The sequence below is a fragment of the Tenrec ecaudatus genome, chromosome 14 (assembly GCF_050624435.1).
Source record: "Tenrec ecaudatus isolate mTenEca1 chromosome 14, mTenEca1.hap1, whole genome shotgun sequence".
NCBI classification, from domain to species: domain Eukaryota; kingdom Metazoa; phylum Chordata; class Mammalia; order Afrosoricida; family Tenrecidae; genus Tenrec; species Tenrec ecaudatus.
Window position 1 is genome coordinate 68,047,593 of NC_134543.1, and position 23,460 is coordinate 68,071,052.

The window sequence follows — 23,460 nt, forward strand, 5'->3', positions numbered from 1 at the left end:
CCCCAGACGCAGCTGGGCGATCGGGCATCCCAATGTCTCCCCGGTGAAGATGGATTTGCTGTAAGAGAAGGCAGGCGGGGGCTTCCTCCGGCCAGTGCCTCCCCCACGTCTGTTTTCACGGCAAATACAACTTCGCGGCAAGTTGACAGGCGAGGTCTCTAGTTAATACCTTGTAACAACTCAACGGGTTCTGAGAGGGCTTGAGAGTCCTTTAATAAAATCATTCCACTACACGAGGAAGCGTGGGGAAGAAAGTACTCTGTATCCTACAGGCCATTCCGGTTAATGCCCAGTCACTCTGGACGCTTGGGCACCACCACCACCACGGCCGGCTAAGCTGCCCACACCTTGGAGAAGCATACCTGTAGCTCAGGCTGTGCAAACTGGGCCACATTGGCACCCCTGTGACCCCACCCTTAGTCCCCCCAGCTCTGGACAGGGATGCAGTGTGCTGCCCACAGGCTGCCGGGAGAGTACAGCTTTCAAGGTTTGCCTTCGTGGACTAGGCTTCCTTGTTTGCCAATTTACACATATTTAAACATAGGCGTTTCCTTTCTAGCTCTGAATGAAGCACTTCACGGATATTCCAGAGAGTTGATGGGGTTCTTGAACGTTTGATCAATACCTACCATTGAAAGGCAAGTCTGTTGCCATCTCGCAAATGGGAAAAGGGAACCATTTGCCTTAGGGCACACGGTTTTGCCTGACCTAGTTGAGCAAAGCATGCAGGGCATGTTCAACTCGAACAATTACCCTGAAGAATTCAACGAATAAAAACAGGCCTCCATGAAGGGGAGTGGGGGTACCAAGTTCGGTCTTCTGGGTGGTCTCAGGGATCTGAAATTCTTTCTGTTCTACCAGATGCATCCATCCATCTATCTGTTTATTAATTCATCCATCCCTCAGTTGATTCCTTCCACGGGCCCTTTGTTTTCCAACGGACTGAGAGGAGACTCTTGGCTGTGGAGGTGATTTCTAGACTAAGGCAACCTCTTCTGCCCACTCCAGGCCAGCCAGTCCATGGGCTGAGTTAGTTCACGGATTGATTCGACAATATTTAGGAAATGTTGGTAGCAGTGGGAGGGGCCAGGTCCCCTGTCCTTGCAGAGCTGTTGGTTGTAAAGAAGAGGACAAAAACTCCACAAACTCAGTGACCCTATGTGGGTTTCCCAGACTCTATAATGTGTACAGGCGCATCCAGCTTCATCTTTCTCCTGCAAAGTGATTAATGGGTTTGAACCGCTGTCCTTGTATTGCTACCAGTTGCTATTTGGGAGAGGCAGAGAATGAAAAAGAAAGAAAAGGAGTTTGCTGTTGGGTGAGATAAGAGCCTGGCAGACATGTAGAGCAAGATGTGGGTAGTCTTAGAGAGGGAAAGACTAGATGGTTGGGGAAGTTGGCGAGTGCCATGAACCAAGGAGGCTGTGTGCAGGACTTGCCACCACAGGTAAAACCCGATGGTGGCAGCTGACATACACCACACCACTTCCTTACTGGGATCTAGTTATAGTCGGCGGCAGAAAAGAAGTATTCAGAATGTAGTCCAAGTCCATGCAAATCTAGTATACCTGCATGGTAATGTTGCCAAGAAAGCCTGCCTCTTCGTATGGTTTCTGTTTAGAAGAAACTTACTGCAAAATGAACTAAACACCGGTTTTACCCTGTGGCCCGAGGGACAAAGAAAAGCAAACTTCAAACAAATGCACAGTTTTTAAAACCAAACCTCCCCGATTTTAGCTCTGAAAAAAATCTGCAAAAAACTCCAGAAGCAGTCACACACCAGGACTCTCAAATCGAATTTTAATTTTCAATGAACAGTGATCCCCAGCCACATCAATAACTTAGTTTTTAAATTGGTCCAAAAATTTTTAATAAATGGAGGTGTAGTGGTGAATCAGGAAGTTAAAGCAATGACAAAATACTGAATAGAATGCCTTTGGTTTATTTTTTTCCAAGTGAGGGATAATTTGTATGATTGTTACAAAAGCATCTATTATATTGAGTTGCATAAAGTTGAGGGCAATCACATTTGAATAGCCAAAGTCAACCGCTAGAGACTTCGAAGGTGCCCTGAGAAAGCTCCTGGGGGTGGGGAGCGGGTGGAGAGGGAGTGAAGGGGCAGGAAGGGCGAGGCTTACTATTCGGCAAGGGTTCAGCAAAAAACTCAGTGTCCGCTGCCAGTCTCAGATATAAGGGGTGACATTCGTTGAGTGTTCCAAAGTCGCAGGCTTCCTCCACAGTGAACCCTTAGCCTGTAGGGTGGGACACAGACACAGACGGGCCGGGGCCCAGCCTTTCAGCGTCCCAGTTCCTGCGCGCGCCGGAGCAGCCAGTAGAAAGAGCTAGATTTCAAGGCGTCCTGCCCAATCAGTGGCACACAGTAGGGCCTCGGCCACTCGTCCTTTTCTGTTCTGACTTGGATCAAAGAGATGTCACGGTTTTCCCTAATGTTCCCTTTTAATGTATGAAGCATGCATGTCCAGTGCCTGCCCGAGGCCAGCAATCTAGCGGTTTTCAGGCAGAAGGACATAGCTGGAGGACAGTATGGGCACAGCCTGAAGGGAGACGGACGAGTCTCTTGGTAAGTGCGGAGAAGTGTGGAGTGTCCAGCTGGGACTGGACGAGCAGGTGAATATAACATCCAGTAACTCGGAGGACCCACCAGCCGGCCGCAAGATGCACCCAGCCTTGGGGAGAAGGGGCAGCTGCACCCTCGCCCTGGCTCCGGGGAGGACTCCCGTTCTCCACCCGGACTGCTCAATAACCCACTCCATCTTTCCAAGGCGGGTGATTACCCAGCGGGGATCGCCCTTCCCAGCCTTGCTCATTTGAATACATGAAAATACGAGTTGATTTTGGCAAGGTACCCTTTGCTCTCGGCCAGAGAAACCGTTTTGTCGCCCGCGGGCGAGGTCGGGTGGGGCACAGCTCCGGCTTTAATATCCGGCAGCTGGAGAGCCAAGCCGGCCTCCCGGACCCCGCAGAAACCCGGCAGCGGCTCTGGCGACAGTGGAAGAATGACGAACCCAGGGGCGACGCATGGAGGTTTCAAGCAAGCGAAAACCCTAAGTGGGTATGAGGAGGGCACCCTACCCCTCCACCAACCTACCCACCAAGAGCCAGGAGTTGGGACCATAGGCCCTGCACTAAGCTCACCAGGTGGCTCAGGGCCCCTGGGGTCTGACGTCTAATGAGTTGTGCATAAAAACTCCTAGCTAATTAGCTTTCTGGCTAATAATTGCCAGAAAGGGGAAGAGAAAGAAAGGTGGAAGGGACAAAAGAAAAGGAGAGCAAAGAGGAGGTACATTAGGCCAAAAACCTGCTGACTTGGCCCCGGGTACCCTCTGGCAAGACCTCCTGGTCTCCCCTGCGTCTCCTCGGGGCGTCCAGCTGGCTCAGGAGCCCGCCAGCCTGGGTCTCCGCGCCTCCTGCCTGCCGAGGTGGGCGAAAGCCTAAGGCAGGCACCGCGGTCCTCTGGTAGCACCCAGGCTCCTTCCCCAGTTGGGACCTCCATCTGGGTACTGTTGCTTCCAGCGCCCAGGCCTGACTCGGTCCTAAACGTGTCCCAGTCGTCCGAGGAGGCTTTTCATTCTCCCTGGCAGAAGAATTTATGTTCTTCACCTGGGTGCGCGTTGAGGACCCGGGAACGCACTCACCGCACCTCCTGGAGATGGACTGGGCCCACAGCGGCTTGCCCTGGCCACAGGCCCATGGGAACAGGGGCAGGGGAGCCTGGCCTGGGCTAGGGGGAGCCAGCGAGGGAAGCCCGCAGGACACTTCCAGTGGTCCCGCAGAGCCCCAACTGCTCTGCTCTCTCTCTGCCCACCCAGAGGTCTCTTGCTAAGTTGGAAGGAACCGGGCACCACCAGAAGACACATGCCCAAGCCCAAACTCTTGCGTGCCACCGGAACACCGCTCACAGTCGTCACCCTATGCGTATCCCTTCCCCAGTGACGCTCTGTGGAATAGGTTCCCAGTCCAGCTAGTGCTGGGAAAGAAAGGGGTAAGGAGTTTGGTTCGTGGTCCCTGCCCAGCCCATTGCTCTCATATTGCCAAATAGGGGTAGCTTCCTCTGCCCTCTGATGCCGAGGCTGCCCAAGCACCCCTTGGGGCCTCGTGCCTTCCTCCTCCCCAAGACCCCACTGTCTGCGTTACCTAGGCCGCCCCAGGTCCAGAAGCCAGGTCCTCACCGCCACGTGGCTCCCTCCCGGCTCGCCAGATAAAGGTCCATGCAGCTTTCCTGAGGCAGAACACTGGTCTACTCCCCAAGTAGAGCAGAACCCTCTGTGTAATGCTGAAAGATAAGGACCGTGCAGGAAAGAACTAATTGGGGCAGCTGGGCACATCACCCTGCTTCTGACAGGCCAGCACCCAAGGCTGCAGCTTTGCTTTAGCTAACTCACACTCACAGATCCAACCTGGCCCTACTGGTTAGCTTCCCAAGCTCAGGGACACTGGCTGGTATCTGAGTACACTACTCTTTCTCCTCCTGGGTTTTAGGTACACTGGAAGGCCACCACTGAAGTGGAGAGAGGCTGGGGAACAATCAAAGCTGTTGCCTGCCTTTTCTTCTTGACCCAGGTGGTCAGCTCCAGGAATCACTGACTTAGAAAAGCCAACTGGGTTCCATCCTGTCTAACCTGGCAAAGCCCTCAGGGGGTGCCCATCTGGAAAATTCACAGCTGTTCTCACGACAGGAGGCGCTGTGGCCGCAGAAATCCCGCCCTAGCCCGTCAGCAGTAGGCCTGGAAACCCTCCCACCCCCACCCCCCAACCAGGTGAATCAGGGTTCCCACAACGCCCAGTCTACACCACAGGTCTTCACCCGGAAGAAGCTGGGGTGGGGGGAGAGAGGAGAGGGAGTCTCACTTTGGCTGGCAGGCTATGAACAAATAAGCCTCCCCTACACTTTTAAATTAACGTCAATGAAAAAAAAAGATGAGACTTGCTAGGTGATGGGCTACGCTATCAAAAAAGTCGTTTAATCTAATTGATACTCATCCTGTACTCATCCTCTTTAAGGTAAAAGTGTTTCTTTCTTGTGGTGGTGATTGTTTTCCTCCTGAAAGCTATTTCAAAATTGTACTATCCACAGAAAACGCCCCAGTCAGTTATGCTCCATGTTGAAGAGCCGAAAAGGTTTAGGAGAATCATGGCGTCAAGGAACCAGGAAGATCATTAGCAGTGACAGCCCCCAGGATTCGACCGAGGAAGCTAAGCATCCGTGTACTTTCCAAAGGAAACTGCGCTTCTGAGCCCACGGATGCTTAGCTGATGGGAACTGGCACAAAAGAATGAAGTCCGTCAGAAATGTAGGCAGATACGTTTATTTATACGCACTGCTCTGACAGAAGTCCCAGGCTTGTGCGCTGTCGGTCGGGGAGGGCTCTTTCTAAGTTCCAGGTGGATTTAATTTCACTCCCATTCCTTTCCGTGCAATGTGACAACCCCCCTAATTTTTGCTTTAAAAGAAAGAATTGTAATCCAATGCTTTTCTCTTTTTTATTTCCTTAACTGCACATCTTCACCCTCTCGTGCTCCCCTGCTGATTTCAGAGATTTGCTTGGTTCAAGGATTTACCATCGAGATTCTCCTGCCAGATTTCAAGGAAGAACGAAGTAGAAGAACAAAGAAAGGGATGGGGGTGGGGTGGAATAAGGTATCTGTTTGTGAACAAGTTAAAACACATCTCTCAAGATGAGATTAATAACATTTTTAAAACTTTGAAAAACAAGAGTACTTTTGTGGATTCTTAGTCACTTTAGAAAGATTTTTATTTTATTGCTACTTAAGGAGATCTAGTGGTACTGCAGGCAATACCACACACAGTTACACGGGGGGGGGGGGGGGGGAGGAGAGAGAGAGGGAGAGAGACGCACTATTTTCAACCAACACAGGACTCATCACCAAGACCGTCACCCTGATTGGTCCCTGTCCCCATGACTCTGGGCAGTATGCTACCCAGGGTCTCTTCGGAGTCAAGAGAAGTTGATTGAGGGAAAAATTTCCGCCACGTCCAGAGCAGAATGGGACTGGAGTGAGCGCCTGGCATGCTGGCCTGGTCCTTGCACGTCAGAGAGCAGACCTCCGCGGAGCACAGCTGGCCTCGGCCTGGCACCTTTTTAGCCCCGGAGAAAGGTTCCCGGCGGCCGCACGCCGACTGTCCCGGCTAACGCGCGCGTTAGGGAGATGTCCCCCTCCTCGTGACCTTTCCCCATCACAAACCAGACGGTCGCCTCCAGCCTAGTCCCGGAGGCTGCGGCAGGGGGGCGGGAGGAGGAGCCGGGCGCGGGGAGGACGGCCGACTCGGGGCCCGCCCGCCCTATCACACAGACATCTGCTCTCCGTTTCTTCCTCTTTGTGATCACTAGAGATGACGGGGGGAGTGGAGCGGACCGAGGCGGGGAACAAAAAAAGTTCTGTCATAAAGATATAAAACGGTGCCGTGACTCACCTGCCCTTAGCCGCAGGTACGGGTTTCACAGCAGCGCCTCCGCTCTGCTAGCCAGGAGCCCGTTTCAGCCTAACGTCATTCGGCTCGGCTGACTCAGTTGGCTGGGTTTCTAGTGACGGGGCAAAAGTGAAGCATTTCCCCTTCCCTAGCCTTTAATCCGGGGTTGAGTTGCGGTGGGGTGGGGTGGGGTGGGGGGCTGGACTCTCCGATCCGCCAGGGTTGCCTTTGGGCTGGGGAATTAGAGGGGGTGGGGGGAGGGGAGCAGAAGTGCAGGAGGGGCGCGGGCTCGGCGGTGGGTGCACCTCGAGAGGGACCCCCGGGATCCTTTAGTCGACACCGCCCAGCGAGCCAGAGCTCGGACGCCCGCGCCCCCAGCCCTCCGCCAGCGGCGCGGTTCCCACTGGAGCCGGGGCCACTTCGCCCCGCCCCGCCTAGGTCCCGTTCCCCTCTTCCAGGGGGTCCCACACGCACGCGCCCCCACTCCGTCGCCCTCTCCCTCCAGCGCCGGCCGCAGAGCAATCGCACTGCCGAACTCACAAAGTGCTCCTCCACGGGCTCGGGGAGGGGGGCTGGGGGAGGGGGCGCGGCGGGGGGGGGGCGCGGCGGCGGCGGGGCGGGAGGCGCCGCGGCCGGACTGGCGGGCGGCCGCCTCGCAGGTGCACCTCGGGCTTTGTAGGTGCGAGCGTCTTTGTGCGGCGGACAAATGGGGAGAGGACGAGGAGGTGGGCACTCGGGCGACGTAAGCTCCGCATCAGCTCAACGGCACTCGCCTCGCACAGGCCGCGCGCTCACTTCCCGCCGAGGCGCTCCCCGGCGCCGCGCTCCGCGGCCGCCGCCTGCCCCCGGCGCTGCCCCCGCCCGCCGCGCCCCCGCCGCGCCGCGCTCCCTCCTCGCCGGGGCGGCTCGCGGCCCGCGCGGGCGCTCGGCTGCCCGCGGCCGCTCCGCTCCCCGCCTCCGCCCCGCGCGGCCAGCCTGCCGTCGCCTCGCCCCGGGCTGGATGGTCGCAACGGGCTGGGGGGCTCCAGGATGTTAGGAACTGTGAAGATGGAAGGGCACGAGAGCGGCGACTGGAACAGCTACTACGCGGACACGCAGGAGGTGAGCAGCCCCCCCGCCGCAGGGTTCGCCCGGAGCCGCCCCGCAGGAGCGGGAGCCGGAGCCAGGCGGGCCGGGCCGGGCGCGCGGCGGCCCGGGGCGCGGGGAGCCCGCTCCGCGCCACCATTGCCCGCCCGCCGAGGGCAGTAGCTCTCAGCCGGCCTCCCCGCGGGCAAGAGAATTTTAGGAAACTCGGGGCGTGGAGCACCCCCGCGCTGGGGAGCACTTTCCTCTTCCCTGCCCTGCGCGGGAGCCCGAGCGGAGCTGGGGTGCCGCGCGCCGGCGGGCCGACGCGGGCAGGAGTTGGGAGCAACTCTGAGAGCGCCGGGGCGCGCCCGCGGGGCGGCCACTCGTCCCACCCTTTAACTCACAGCTGCCCCCCGACGGAAACGTTCTGCCGCAAGATGGGCTTCTTAATAACGAAACGATTCCGAAATCGCAGAAAACTTACTCTTCTTAAAAAGCCCTCTTTGGGGAGAAGTGTATGCATTTTTCCGTCGAACCACTGGGTGTCGCTAGTGCGAGCTGGATTTTCCTCCTGCGCTCGGGGCTGGAGAACCTGTTTCTCTTCATTGTCCCCTTGGTGGCACGTTCATGGGATTTATTTAACATGTGCACAAAATGATTGCAAGAAAAACAAAGTACAGGAAGAATCGCTACCTATTAAAAGTACTTCTCTGGAAACAGCTAGTGATTACTCAAAAAAAGTTTACTATTGAAAATGCTTACTGAAACTGCTTTGAGTAACCTTGGGGAGCAGGTGGGCAATAAACCTAAAGTAAAAAATAATTTAGGAGATGGCCCCAAAACATAGAGAATCAGAAACTACGTCCATGGGTAATTTATTTAGAGTTGTGTATTTACATATTTGCAAACTTATCTCAGGGTTTATTTGCATACCATATCATAGTGAATTCCTATTTAAATCTACCTCTTATAATTTCAAACGGAGTAATATTTGCTGATGGACATAAACATGCCACCATTATTCTTGTTTTGCTACCATTATTCTTAAGGAAATTACTACAGAAGTCGTCTTTATATTTCCAAACATTGTCTACATACACACATATGTAAAACCTAGAGTAGTACCAAACTGCTACTGAGGGATTTTCACGTGCTGATGATTTTAAAGAGAATTCAGAAGTCTTCTAAAGGTTTAATTCTGATTCAGTCATGCCCACTCACCAGCCAATTAAGTCTCCCTGTAAAAGAGCTTTCTTACAGGTTCAAGCGGAATTAGGAAGTAGAATCGCACTAAGAGAAAATAAGTAGGGATTGGCTTTAGAATCTTAAATTATGTTAAATTATTCATATAGTTCGAAAGTCCCCACTTCGAAATGATCAACGACAGCATATCGGTCTGTCAAAAGGAAAAATGACAATTTCCACAATGTGGGTCACGGAAATGTTCAAACGTTAGGTAACTGGAGCTAGGTGGTGAAGTTGCTGCGAGTTATTCCTTATGGTGTGCAGAGCAGCCTCCGCTGTAAAGTCATGCTTCAGTTGAAAGTGCATGATGCATAAATACTCTTATACCCCCATCACTGCCCTTTCTCCAGCTGCAGGTTTATTTTTATCATTTTACTTTTCTAAATCTCATTTGATTTACAAGTCTGTTTCCATTCTTACATTACAGTTGTTACAAGCAGGTAGAAAACGCTACTTCTATACAACAAAAATGCACTATTTAGAGAAAACTAAAGTTACTGGAAAGTGAATGTCAGGGGTTGATTTGCTCTTCCAAGGACAGTTCAAATAAGTTACTCCCAGCAGCCCAGCCACGGAAGGCACTCTGCACTACACAGGGCAGCTCCAGCTAGGTAGGGAGGTGCTTAATTGGGGCTGTTTTCTACCTTGTAGGGCTGTGCCGCCTGCCAAGGAGGCCACTGCACCCACCTTACCTGGAGTGTACTAAATAAACAGACAGGGATTATTGATATTCTTCTCATTTTAAAGACGTTTTATTCCAAGGAGCACAATACTTAGGCTAAGTCTGGGGTGGAGACTGGGAAACCTCATGATGTGGCTGTTGGAAGAGATGGAGGGGCCCTAGAAGCTGGCCTCTTGGTTGTGCATGTAAGGCGATTACACATCTTCCTGGGGACATATTTTCTGCAAGAGCTTGCCTTTCATGCCTGCTGTTCCAGGATTCCCCCCCCCCCCCACCTCCCACCCCTGTGGTGCAAACCCTCTCGTTGCTCAGTCTGAAGAGGGGGCCTGACAGTTGGCCCCGGGTTGGAGGTCCTGTGGTTTGCTGAAACGCTGTCCTCTGGCCCTCTGGTTTGCCCTAGAGCAGCAGGGCGCCGCGGCGGCCACCACTAAGTTTAACTCCGCCCTTCTGAGCCTTTCCCTCTCCTTGTTCTACTCCAGGCCTACTCCTCGGTCCCGGTCAGCAATATGAACTCGGGCCTGGGCTCCATGAACTCCATGAACACCTACATGACCATGAACACCATGACCACGAGCGGCAATATGACCCCTGCCTCCTTCAACATGTCCTATGCCAACCCGGGCCTAAGTGCCGGCCTGAGCCCAGGCGCCGTGGCAGGCATGCCAGGAGGCTCGGCGGGTGCCATGAACAGCATGACGGCGGCGGGCGTGACGGCCATGGGCGCGGCGCTGAGCCCGGGGGGCATGGGAGCCATGGGCACGCAGCCGGCGGCCTCCATGAACGGCCTGGGCCCCTACGCGGCCGCCATGAACCCGTGCATGAGCCCCATGGCGTACGCGCCGTCGAACCTGGGCCGCAGCCGCGCGGGCGGCGGTGACGCCAAGACCTTCAAGCGCAGTTACCCGCACGCCAAGCCGCCCTACTCGTACATCTCGCTCATCACCATGGCCATTCAGCAGGCGCCCAGCAAGATGCTGACGCTGAGCGAGATCTACCAGTGGATCATGGACCTCTTCCCCTACTACCGGCAGAACCAGCAGCGCTGGCAGAACTCTATCCGCCACTCGCTCTCCTTCAACGACTGCTTCGTCAAGGTGGCGCGCTCCCCGGACAAGCCGGGCAAGGGCTCCTACTGGACGCTGCACCCGGACTCCGGCAACATGTTCGAGAACGGCTGCTACCTGCGGCGCCAGAAGCGGTTCAAGTGCGAGAAGCAGCCGGGGGGCGGGGGCGGCGGCGCCAAGGGCGGCCCGGAGAGCCGCAAGGACCCCTCGGGCGCCTCCAACCCCAATGCCGACTCCCCCCTGCACCGGGGCGTGCACGGCAAGGCGGGCCAGCTAGAGGGCGCGCCGGCCCCGGGGCCCGCCGCCAGCCCCCAGACTCTGGACCACAGCGGGGCGGTGGCGACAGGGGGCGCCTCGGAGCTGAAGGCGCCCACCTCCTCGGCCGCGCCCCCCATCAGCGCCGGGCCCGGGGCGCTGGCATCCGTGCCTCCCTCCCACCCGGCCCACGGCCTGGCACCCCACGAGTCCCAGCTGCACCTGAAAGGGGACCCCCACTACTCCTTCAACCACCCCTTCTCCATCAACAACCTCATGTCCTCCTCGGAGCAGCAGCACAAGCTGGACTTCAAGGCTTATGAGCAGGCGCTGCAGTACTCGCCCTACGGCGCGGCCTTGCCCACCAGCCTGCCGCTTGGCAGCGCCTCGGTGGCCACGAGGAGCCCCATCGAGCCCTCAGCCCTGGAACCGGCCTACTACCAAGGTGTGTATTCCAGACCCGTCCTAAACACTTCCTAGCTCCCGCGGCCTGGGGGTTAGTCTGGCCTAGCCATGCTGGTGGCAGGAGAGGCAAAAACACCGCCAACAAACAAAACTACACATAACCAAACCAACCACAGCATAATCAAATCCCAACAACTTTTTAGTTCCTTCTTGTGTGTGTGTATGCACAATCTTTCCCCACCCCGTGCAAAGGACTGTTACTTTGTCATTGTGTTAAAAAAAAAAGGCGATGTGTATATTATTAACAGACAACCAACCCAAATCCAAGGATATTCCCCCTGCAAAGGTAAATGATCTACGATTGTATATATGAAGTCCTCCTCCTTCCTTGCTCCTCGCCCTTCCTCCCTCTTTCCCTTCCCAACACATTCTAGCCTGTGCAGAGTGTATTTTTAAAAGAAAATGGTCAAGCGTGTAAAATATTTGTTTTGTGCTCCCCCTCTCCTTACACAACCCACCCAAGTTTACAGGTCTGTGGCAATACTCTCAACCTAAGGTGAAATGGCCAAGAAACAAGGAGACACTGAAGGCTCTTTTCAAAGCATTGGTCTGCAGCAAAATATGAACAGATTAGGAACATCAGAGCCATTTTAACCTATATTTCTGATAACGCAGACAACAGATGTCTTAAGTGAAATACATATATATTATGTATGAACTTCATTATGCACATGTTCACCTATGTAGACATCCCCCATCTACATAACATACAGAGAAGTAGGTAAGTGATATACAGGCTGCATTTTCAAGAATTGCCTGACCAAGAAGTTACAAAGGCCACCCTGCCTCCTTCTACCTTGTCCTCTCCAACTTGAGGTTGGATGGCCTTGAGGTTCAATTACTCAGGAGTTGCCATCCTCAAGAACTCTGCCCGTTGCTTTGCAAAGTCCCATGGTCACGTCATTCTGAGGTCACAAAACATGTATAAAAGTAGTTTGTATGTATGTATACCATTTAATGATGTTTTTCAGCAAAAAAGGGAATATGACAATGTTGGAGGAGAGAAATATGGGGAACCATATTTCAAAATTTGGTCCAATATTCCAAAACCCAATTGATGGTAGCCATTTTAATTATTGCCATCGTGTTCTCGTTTCATCCAGTGATATAATGCACTTTCCACAACTGGACATGGTGTTAGTACAGCCAGACGGGTTTCACTATAATTCCTCTTTGCTTTCTCAATGTTCTTAATTTATTGCATGGTTTATTCTTTTTTCTTTCTTTCTTTACAGCTGAAATTGCTTTAAATGATGGTTAAAATGACAGATTAAAATGTTAATTTTTATCAATGTGATTGTAATTTAAATATTTTGATTTAATAAGGAAAATGAAAACAGATTTAAGCCGTGAAATATGTTCTTGATCACTTGAGTTAAGGACTTTAAATAAAGCAAATGTTAACAACGACAACCAAAAAAGGATTCCTGTTACTCTCTTACACTGCATTAGATTCAAAATGGATATTCTGAATAGGATAGTTTTCTAAGTCTGGAATTGATTGTAAATGACGAGAGAGAAACATAATCTAAAGCTCAAATGTCATTGTTCCGCTGCTTTTATTAAGTGAGCATACAACTAGTAGGGAGCAAGGAAGAAAACTTGGGTAGATAGGTAGACTTACATTGATTCAATATTTCACGAGTTGAGATTTTTAAGTACGATCTTTACTCACATTGAGGTGTACATTAATTTTTTTGACTGGCGCGTAAGCTTTTTTGTTTCCTTTTAGGCTTTCCACAATGAAATAAAATATTATTAACTACCTTAATAATATATTCCATATTACTAATGTTAAGTATTCCATAAATGTTAAGTATTCAAATGAGAATAAAATACAAAATAAGTTGTCTACAATAGAGATTCCTGAACTCTGTTCTCCTTAAAAAGAATAAGGCAACTTCATCAGATTAGCTATCGAGGCAAAGGCAAGAGGGAAGTTAAAATTTACTCCTGCCAGGGGAACTAGTAGGCCATATTCCAACATAGCTGTGATTTCGGAATTTTTACATTTTTTATTGTTTCTAAAAATAGTGTTCTTATATCTTAAAGCTGGTGATTTGCTTGACTTCTGTTGTTGTTCGGTGCTGTTAAGTCAGCTCTGACTCATAACAACCCAATGTACAACAGAACAGCACAAACAGTGTGCTGCACACTGCTGGCTCCTACACCATCTTCACAAGCCTTGCTAGGTTTGAGCCTATTGTTCCAGCCACTGTGTGCATCCTTCTCCTTGAGAAACTCCCTCCTTTTTGTTGACCCTCTGTCTTATCTAGCCTGGTGAGCTTCTCAGGGACTGGTTCCTCCTAATAACATGTCCAAAAAGACACAGGAGGAGAGAGTCTCCGCATCCTCACTTCTAAGGAGCATTCCGGCTGTACTCCTTCCAAGACAGATTTGACTTCTAAGAAGCTTTAAAAATGCAACTTCACACCCCTTAGTTGCTTGGGATCACAAAATCATTAATCTCCTTTGATAGTAGGTTCACTTTCCAGTCCACCTATTTCTTTGTACGTCTGTTCAGATTGACATCAAAATAACAACACCAGCTCAAGCAGAGGTTGGGCTCGCCTGAACCCTGGTGTATGAACTCCATTCTCCACCGGGCTTGAACTTGGACAGCCTTTACTTTGATCGCTCCACTCCACACCGAAGACCAGATAAAAAGAGCTGTGTGAGTCCCTTAATGATCTCATAATTGCCTCCCCAGATGAGAGAAGGGGTGCCAGTGTAGCACTTGAGAAAAACCCAGAAATCTCAAATCCCTGCTCTCACTTCATCTAATGAAAGAAGGAGGAGAGGGATATTACTTGTTTGAGTAATTTTCAAAACCTTATTTGTAGGCTTCGGAGGGACGTTAAAACAAAACAAAAACTGCAACTCAAAAGAGGAAAAAAGCTTTGGATCCCCAAAGCGATTCATATTTAAATAGAGGGCAAACAAATGTGGGCAAATTTGAATTCAAAGTGTAATATAAAGGCCTGTGTTGGAGCCTCGGAATTTTGCCCGACCTCACGGAATTTAAAGCGGCTCATTTTCGTGCCGCTCGCCTCCCCTGCTATTTCTCCTCCTCTTTAACATATTAGAAATATCGGTGTATTGTGTTCACCGCCACCTGGCGCCAAGCCCCTGAGCTCGCGGAGACGTTCTCTGGGTTTGCACAGGGCGAGGTGCCCAAAGGAGGCCACTTGGGAGACCATCCTGGGAATTTGGAAGCATCTCTCAGGAGCAGGCCTCACCTCGGCCGGCCGGAAAGCCGACCTGCAGGCCCGGCTCCAGCCTTGGGGGGTCGGCACCCGTTGTGGAGCGCGCTCCCTGCCACCTCCAAGCGAGAGGCGACCCTCGCGCTCCAGCGCTCGCGGGCGGGCAGCCGGGGCAGCTGGTGGCTGGGGAAGGGGGGAGGGGGGCAGAGGCGAACCGCAAGCATCTCGAGGTGACAAGTGCAGTTAGTTTTTCATTGTTTGGGCATTTTCCCCTCCTAGAGAATAAATCTTCTGTTGAGCCCGAGACCTAAAAGTCAACAAAGGAGGCCAGGCGCCTCGTTACCGTTCCTGCGGCCACCACGGCCCGCGTCGCCGCGGCTGCTCCCGCTGCGTAATCCCTTCCTCGGAAACCCGAACACACAAGCGCCGGAGCGCGGGGGCTGCCGCGCCGCGCCCCCGGGCCGGGGGGAAACAGCTGTGGTTCCGAGGGGGGGCCGCCCCTCCCCCTTGTGTGCGGTCTTCGGGTTTCTGCATTTCTTCGCCCCGATCGCGCCTGCAAACAAGCGCTGCAAAGGGAATCCTGGGCGCTCACCGGCAGCCCACGGAGCAGGCTTTATTTAGGAATTTCGTCCAAGGTGGGGGAGGGGTCCTGGGGCGGGAGCTGGGAGGCAATCCTTCTTACTGACCCAAGTGTACAGCTCCCGAGCCCCTCCGAGTGCGACAACGCCAGCGTACACTCAGTGTTGTTGTTGTTGTTTTTACTATTCAAAAGGAGGAAAAGAGTGCTTAAGCGTGTGGTGCTGGGGAGGGAAGCTTCAGCTCTTACTAGCGCGTCACGCTCAGGAAGGGCAGACCTGACATCTTTTTGACACATTAGAGAAGAAAACGAAACTGGAGCGAGAAGAAAACTGTCGTCAGGTCTGTGGAGCAGAAACGCGAACTCCGAGGCATTGCCAAACAGAAGGCAGCTCGGGATCACCTATCTGTGAATCCTGCGTTGAACTCAAAGACAGAATTGAATTCCCCACTCTCCTCTCTTGCTCTGTCTCCTAGCAGAACAAACTGATAAGAATTATTAAGGGAGGAGGGATTAAAACAAGCAAAATCCTATTAAAGTTCTTAACTTCGGTTTTCATTGTCTGAAAGCTGATTTCACTGCAAGTGCGTTGCTGGGTTTTTTAAAACAACATTTTCTCAGGCTTCTAAGATTTGGATGGACCATACCAGAGAAAAGAATTCTTGGCGTGATAAATTTGAAAAAACCTTGTTGTTTTGGCATTTCAAAAAAATCACAATTTCCATGAAAATGCTTATTTAACTTCTTTGCAAAAAAAAAAAACCAACCTTCTACAATCAATACAAATTCTTTTCAATGCAGACCAAAGTAGGAGACCTATAGACCAATTTAATTAACCTTGTCCTAAGATCAATTGGTTTTCTGTTGATTTAACAGTAATATTGTAGAACAGTTAGCTATAATGTATTTTAATGTGATACTTTTAGATTCAGGAAGGAAAAAAACTACTGAGGAAAAGTACATATTTAATAGTTTAATAGTTAAATTATTAGTTAATACATTTATGATATTTTGCTTTCAAAACAAATTTTAATTGTGAATTATAATAATGTTTTGCAACTGAAATAGACTGAAGATAATACTTGTCTCACGATAATGTGCATCACATGATTGGTTATGTTTAAGCTAATTTTGGTTGAATTGGTAAATTTAGAAATAAAAATTTCCCAAATTAAAAAAGCATACGCATCAATGGCTAGGCAGGAAAGCAAGGCTGTAAGAAAAATGAAACAACTTGGAAGACTTTACAACTGTCTGGTTTAGATAGCGAATCTATTTTAATAATTCTATTTACATATTATGCATTTATCTATTTATGTATACAAATCGCATTTGATTGCTTTCAGTCTTCTTCGTTTCGGCCCCCCTTTCAAACAGCTAAGTTTAGAACCATTCTCTTAGCTCCTAGTGGAGTGTGGACCCTTGAACTTCAAACAGCTAGGACTGCAGCTCTTCACCTACATATTTTTATTTTAAAAAACATTGTTCTGGAAGACGATATGCGTGTTGGAAAAACACTCATGCTGTTAGATTTAAAATTTGTCCTGGGGTAAATTCTCACGGTGAACACTTAAAATCTCCTGTTTTCTATCTAACTTCATTTCTCCAATTTTGGTGGCGGCGACTTCACCGTGCAAGAGCAAAGCTCCGGATGAGAGTGTGTTCTTTCTGGTGAGGAATCTCCTGTTTTCTGGACGTCACTTCGTGATATCTTAGGGTTTTCAACGTTCTAGTCAACCTCGAGAGCACAGGCAGAATGGTGTCTCTCAGCATCTGTGAGGAAAAGGCTTAAGTGGATCAAGGGCTCAATTGCTTCTCAATCCAGGTGGGATGCTGGTCAAGAAACCAAATTTGTGAGCCCGTCTCCTACCACACACAGGCATTTGCAAAGCTCCAGGTTGTCTTGAGTTGACATCCTACTTGTCGCCTGTCTTCATCAGGAACACACACTCTCCCTTTTAGAGGTCTGAAACCAAGACCAACAGCTTGGGACACCCGCCCCGCATATTGCCTGGAAATAGGGACCCCTTATTCCACAGGAAGTCCCTTCCCTAGCCTCCCCTCCCGCCTCGCCAGGTCCTATATTTTTTGCTTATTCCTTTGCACCTTTAATCGTGTCCCTGGTCAGCTTCCAGCCCCGCCCCGCCCCCAAGGAGTTGTTATTTTAAAACACACACCATTTCATAAGAAGAATGACAGGGGTTTTGCGGCATCCCCTTTCCTTTAGGGGTTTCCACTTTGAGGGCCCATTCGGCTTCAGGGAGCAAGGAGAAGCCCGCTTAGCGCTGTGCTCCTTGAGGGCTTCGGCTCTTCGCTTGACTCGACTTTTCTTTTATGCCTGGGTCCGGCGGACACACTGCTCCTGGACGCTCGGAACCTCACTCTCCGCAGCCGCAGCCGCGCCGGCGCCCCTGCCTGCAGCGCAGCCGGGAGCGCGGCCACCCGGCCGGCCTCCCTCGCCCGGCGCCCCTGCCTCCAAGGCGGAGGGAGGCCTCCCGCTCCGACGTGCAGGCCTCCTGCGGCTTCCCCCCTGCAGTCGCACTGCCTGCAGCCCGGGCGATTCCTTTGTCTTCTGCCTGGTTGAAGAAGCAAGGGAGCGGATAACCCGGATCCTTCGAGCAAAGGCCGGGAAGGGGCCGCACCGCTCTGCTTGCTGACCTTTGGGCCAAAGTGCCCAGCAGCCGCCAGGAGGAAGTCAGGGGAGGCGGCCTGGTCATGGGGGGCGAGGGGTGTGTGTGTGATCTGAACAGTCAACAGTTAAGTGCAAAACGCTTGCAACAAGTTTTTGGTTACTTGTTAGAAAAAGGGACTTGATACGAATGCGTCCTCCCGGGCTGAGAACTGCGCAGCAGGACGCCGCGGGCGCGGGAGGAGCTGCCCGGCTGGCCACGCACCTGCAGCGGCGGCCGCCATGGTCGCAGCTGGAGAAGCCTGGCTGCTGCGTGGGCACGGATACCCCTCTCGGAGGTCACCCCGAGACAGACCCATCCAGCGCAAGCTAAACCAGCCGCTTCGGATCCCGGGTCCCAGTAGTGACAACGTCCCCAGGAGCCCCGGCCCACGGTTCCTGGAGACCTTGCTTCCCCCTCCCTTTTCAGACGACGAGAAGGGGCCCCTCCCTGCTCTACCAAGTGACCCCGCAGAGCCGCGACCCCGCGGCGTGAGGTCTGGCACCCCAGGGTCCCCGCGGCCGGGCGGCGTGCTGGCGCCCCAGACACATGCTGCTGGCAGGCCGCGCGGCCCGACGTGGTGCTCGCGGCGAGGCGGTTCTCAGCGCATCAAAAGCCGGGCTCTCTGCAGCCGTACGGGCCGCGGGGTGGACAATGCCGGGCCCCTGCACTTCAAAAGCCGCGATCAGGCTCCCCGCGAGAATTTTTTTTTTTAGCCTTAGCCTTTCATTCCCTCTTTTTTTTTTTTTTTTTTTAGGGCAGCCGCAACTCCAGGGCCAGGGCGAGCCTAATGCCCTTTGATGGGGATTGAATTCATTATCTCCAATAACACAATTGTGCCCGGCCAACGAAAAGAGCAAAGCGGGGCTCCAGCCCGCCCGCGGGGCCCGGCCGGGAGGGGCGGGGCGGCGAGCTGGGCGCTCCTGGGATCGGGGCCCCGAGGCGCAGCCGCCCGCGGGGGTCGCGGGCCGGTCGCGACGCTGCAAGACCCGTGGCGCCGCCCGCGGAGGCCGCGCGGGGAAGGGGCGTGGCGGCTCCCCGGGTCCATTTGTTTGTCGTCCGCCCCCCGCGCCAGCCCGCTGGGCCCGCTCTCAGGCCAGCAGCTCGCTGGGCGGCCGGCGGCCTAGGTGTTTACTCTCCCCTCTGCGGGCCTCCAGCTGAGCGGCAGTCGCTGGCGCCTCCGGAGAGCCGGCCCCAAGGGCCGCCCCGGGCGCCTGACCTCCGGGCCACGCCCACCAACGGGGCGTCCCTCAAGTCCCCTCGGTCCAGACGCTTGCTACACCCATCTGCGCTGATCTCAGAAGGGCGCCCCAGGAACCTGCACCAGGATCCGCCGGGCAGCACGTCCCACACTTGGGGGCCAGAGCAGTGCCCTCGGGTCCCCTTCTCCACCCTACAGACTGCTGTGCACTTGGACCCCACCTGCAAAGCCTCCTCCACCCTGCTTACCGGCCCTTCCCAGCCACCCTCAGCCTGGCCCTCTGCTCCCGAGAGGAGAGGGGGTAGCAGAACTAACAGGGGGCCGAATCCTGTCTTGACCTCCATGCACAGAGAGAGGAAGAATCATAATCATAACTTGCTTTCTAACATGTGAGTTTATCATCACTGGACATATTTCCCATATAGGCCCATTTCTCCCCTCACTCATTGCTAGAGAGAGTAGGTATTGGGTCAGATTTTTAAAAAATGTTGTCACAAAAATCAAGGTTAAAGTATTTGTATTTTTCAAGAACACTCTCTCCAATGAGTTCTGGCTCTCTGACCCGTCAAGCTATCTACTCTTCACCTTTCTTTGCAGAGAAGCAGAGTCAGAGACACTGGTACCTGTATAGCCCACAAACACACAAACAGATGCAGAGGTACGGCCATGAGACCTCCCCCCATGCAGGAAAGGAGTAAGTTAAGTGACCTGAATTGGAGTAAACTACAGCAATAACCAAGCATTTCCAATTTTAGGCTTTTCAGCTAGGGGTTGCTCCAATCAGGAGCGACAGGAATTTATTTCATTCCCTCTGCATTCAGTGGAATAACCTTTCCAAATTCCCATGGGCTTCGAAACCCACTCTTCAACTTCCAGGTCTAGGCACTTGTGGGTAAGAAAGAGCAAAGTAAGATCTCAGGTTGTTTTTTTTTCTTTTCCTGACTCTCCCCTCTTTTTAAAAATCTTACACAAGTGTCTTGAATACAATCTACATCAAAACATACATATATATATGTCATGGCTTTCATTTACCTAAAAACAATATAAAACCCCTACCTTGAAGCTTCTCTGGGTCTCTAACAAAGTCATTCTATAAATAAATTGTTAACTTGAGATACTATATGTGATCAAGGAATGAAAGACTTATTTTGGGGGCTGTTACTCCACTTATTAAAAAATAAGTTTGAATGTTGGTGACAAGCTCATTTTAGGTGTGGTGATTTGCCTCAGTCACCTTTTTGAAAATCTCCTTTATAACATCAAGTGGAGGAGGTTCCGTCTTTGTCCCAACTAGTGGCTCACATATTCTACACCTGGCACTTAGGCACTTCCTTTGCCTATTACCATGTACTTATAGATACTGGGGAGAGAAAGATCTTTATACAAGGGAAAGATAGAAGAGATTTAGATTTTAGATGTTTCACAATTCAGAGTTTAACATAACATGTGTAATCAGACTTACGTGCTATGTAGGCACATCCACTTAGAAATTCATTTTCATGATATTTTGAGGACTTCAGAGGATCACTAGAGTAGAATTATTTCCTAAATAACAGTATGTTGAAAGCAACAACCCCAAAGCTTCCAATCTGACCTATGGTATACCCACCAAACCACAGAAACGACAGGGCTATCCTATAGTTTATCACATCATGTGTGTAGTGTTAAAGGATGATAGAACTTCAGTTAAGCAAGGCTCCATAGGATGGAGGAATTACTAGACACAGGATGAAAAAGTTGTCATATAGATGTCTGGCCATGAAACAGAACTGGGGTGTGGAGGCTGGGTGTGAAGCATTTCATCCTAATAGCATGACTATTCCATGTTTCTACAATGCATATGTTAGCTTTGAGGACCATGGACAATGGTGATGGAAAAGACCTATGATGTTTTACAGTTCATCCACCTACAATGTTAACCACTACTCATTACTTCAGCTCAGATTCATGGTGCCCCCTGAGTGTCAGAGTAAAACCGTGCTCCATGGGATGGATGTTCAGTGGCTCTCAAAGCAAACAAATAAAATTAGATCGCTTAGCCTTTCTTTAGAGGTACCTGTGTGGCCTGAGCCCCAGTGGTCCCTGAGAACTGAGTGGGTGTTCATTAGCCAGGGATCCTCATTCAGTGTTACTGTGGGATAAGCCCCATCAGAATATGTCCAGACTGGGTCCAGAACAGATTTAAATGTCAAGGATTGAAGTGCTTCTGCTCTGTCTGCACAGTACAAAATGTTATGCCAGCTGAGTATATTCTCTGATATTAAGGTAAAATTGGTTTGCATTTTAAGTATTCCTTTTTAAGGATCCATTTTTATTAAGTTTCTTCCTGTTTCAAATATCCAAATGCCTGTCTCTTAACTTCATTTAGCTGACCTATACACACTGGCCTACTTGAGTTCCCACTGAATGTTGAAACAAATAAGTACCCCAGGTGGGAAAACACCTTTAACTTGCATAACATGATTTTCTATTCTTAAAATTGAGGTTAAAACATAGTTAAGCCTCACTCATGCTTTGCAGGACAGCAGCATCCCTAAACAGGAGAGCTGGCCTACCTGTGAGAAGCCCCTGAAACACTGGCTCACGCAGCCTCTTTGCCTTTTTAGAAGACCGTAATGCACATGCTAAAGATATTCGGGGTTATTGTTAGGCGCCATCAAGTCAGTTCTGGCCCAGTGACCCTGTCTATGTACAGCAGAATGAAACGCCACCCTCACAATTCATCTCAGGTATGAGTGCACTCTTGCAGCCGCTGTGTCGATTCAGCTCATCAAGGGCCTTCTTGTTTGTGACTCCTTCACTCTACCAAGCTTGGTGCCCTTCTCCAGGGCCTCGTGGTCTGTCCTGATACCATCTCCAAAGTACATGAGGCGAAGCCTTGCCCTCCGTCCTTCCCACTAAAGCGCATTCTGGTTGTTCTTCCAAGACAAATCTGTATGTTCCTTTGGCAGTGGTGATATTTTCGATATTCTTTGCCAACGCCACAGTTCAAGTGCACCCATTTTTATTTGATCTTCCTTATTCAGTGTCCAACTCTCACATGCATGTGAGGCGACTGAAAAGACCCAGGTTTGAGTGAGGCTCACCTTGGTCCTCAAAGTCACATCTTGCTTTTCAACACTTTCGAGGAGTTTTGTGCAGCAGATTTAGCTTATGCGAGGCATTGTTGTTCTCTTGAATTTTGTTTCACGAGCACCGATGGTGAGCCAAGCAAGAAGAAATCCCAGATAACTTCGATCTTTTCTCCGTTTATCATGATGTGACCTATCAGCCTAGTTGTCACGATATTTGTTTTCTTTATATTGAGTGATAATCCACATGGAAGACTTCAGCTTCTCAAAATGCAGTACATTGTTCAATTTTAAGAGTAGAACACAGAAAGCAGGTAAGGATGAGGCATCGCTGGAGATGGGCTGATTGGAAAGGAGCACTTTTCTTCACCCAGGAGAGATGCCAGAGAATGGTTCCTAATAGCCCACATTTATTAATACGCAGGATGGCAACACCATTTTATGTCAGAGACACTTCGTTATCATGTGTCTACAGAGAAAGAAAACTTATTTCAATTCCAGAGACACAGAAGCCGGAGCTGGAAAGCCACTGGTTTTACAGGTAGTTTCAGACTCAGAATGATATTTTGGGGTCCCAAGATTATGAAGGATTCTCTTTCAAGTGTCCAGTGGACCATGCCATGCCCTGGATTTGCCCTCAAGAATACACCTCCTTCTTAAATTACAATGTCTCTACCAAGTGAAGCAGTTTGAAAGGAAATGTTCGTTTAACCTGACAAATCACATTTGGACGTGTAATTTAGTGTGAGCAGATTGTGAGGTCAGCAGCGAGAACTAATGTGCAATATTGGGACACGGTCCTCCCTATAGCCAACCCATCTATCTCATCAAGTAGAATTGGTGAGATGGAAAATTGGAGGGCTAAAATTGGAAATGGAAATTTGTAAGCTTGCTGATACTTTAAAAAATTAGTTTAATATGATTTTTATTTTCATAATACTAAATGACTAATTTAATATTAATATTGGAAGACATATAGTCATTATTCATCTACTCCTTTTGCCTAAGCGTTGTACTATTTTATCAGTAATCAGATTCTTTTGCTTCCTGGAGATCCCATGTAAAACAAGAGGAAACATTGTCCTGAACCTGCAAAATCCTGACTATTGTTCCCATGTATAAACCCATTGTTGCAGACACTGGGCTTGCAATGATCTTTTCAAGGATCTTTCCCTTTTTAGCTGACCCTCAACTTGACCAAACCACGATGTCTTTCTCCAGGGACTGGTCTCTCCTCCTCACATGCCCAAACTACATGAGACAAAGTCTACCATCCTTGCTTCGAACGGAGCATCCTGACTGTACATCTTCCCAGATAAAGGTGTTTGTTCTCCTGGCAGTCCAGAGTTGAGGGCTCTTTAAAAAGAGTAGGATTAAGATTTTAATGTTAGCAATGGTATAGTATATATGGAGTGTATGTGGTATGTATGTATATACATATATATATGCATTGAGTTTTAAGATGCTGTATGAGTACTACTTTGAAGACATTTGAAGCACCTTCTTAAAATC

The 23,460-nt window shown here is 50.7% G+C and overlaps 1 protein-coding gene across 1 annotated transcript; it reads left to right on the forward strand.

Annotated features, from left to right (window-relative positions):
• The first annotated feature begins 7,480 nt into the window (after positions 1 to 7,480).
• Positions 7,481 to 11,242, forward strand: FOXA1 (forkhead box A1). Its single transcript, XM_075532045.1, has 2 exons — positions 7,481 to 7,552; positions 9,923 to 11,242. The coding sequence occupies exons 1-2, from the start codon at positions 7,481 to 7,483 to the stop codon at positions 11,240 to 11,242; spliced, it is 1,392 nt and encodes a 463-aa protein (XP_075388160.1).
• The last annotated feature ends 12,218 nt before the right edge of the window (positions 11,243 to 23,460 follow it).

Coding starts and splice junctions, on each gene's coding strand:
- FOXA1 (XM_075532045.1), top strand. CDS start 7,481: ATGTTAGGAACTGTGAAGATGGAAGGGCACGAGAGCGGCGACTGGAAC. Junction 7,553..9,922: donor ACTACGCGGACACGCAGGAG/GTGAGCAGCCCC, acceptor GTTCTACTCCAG/GCCTACTCCTCGGTCCCGGT.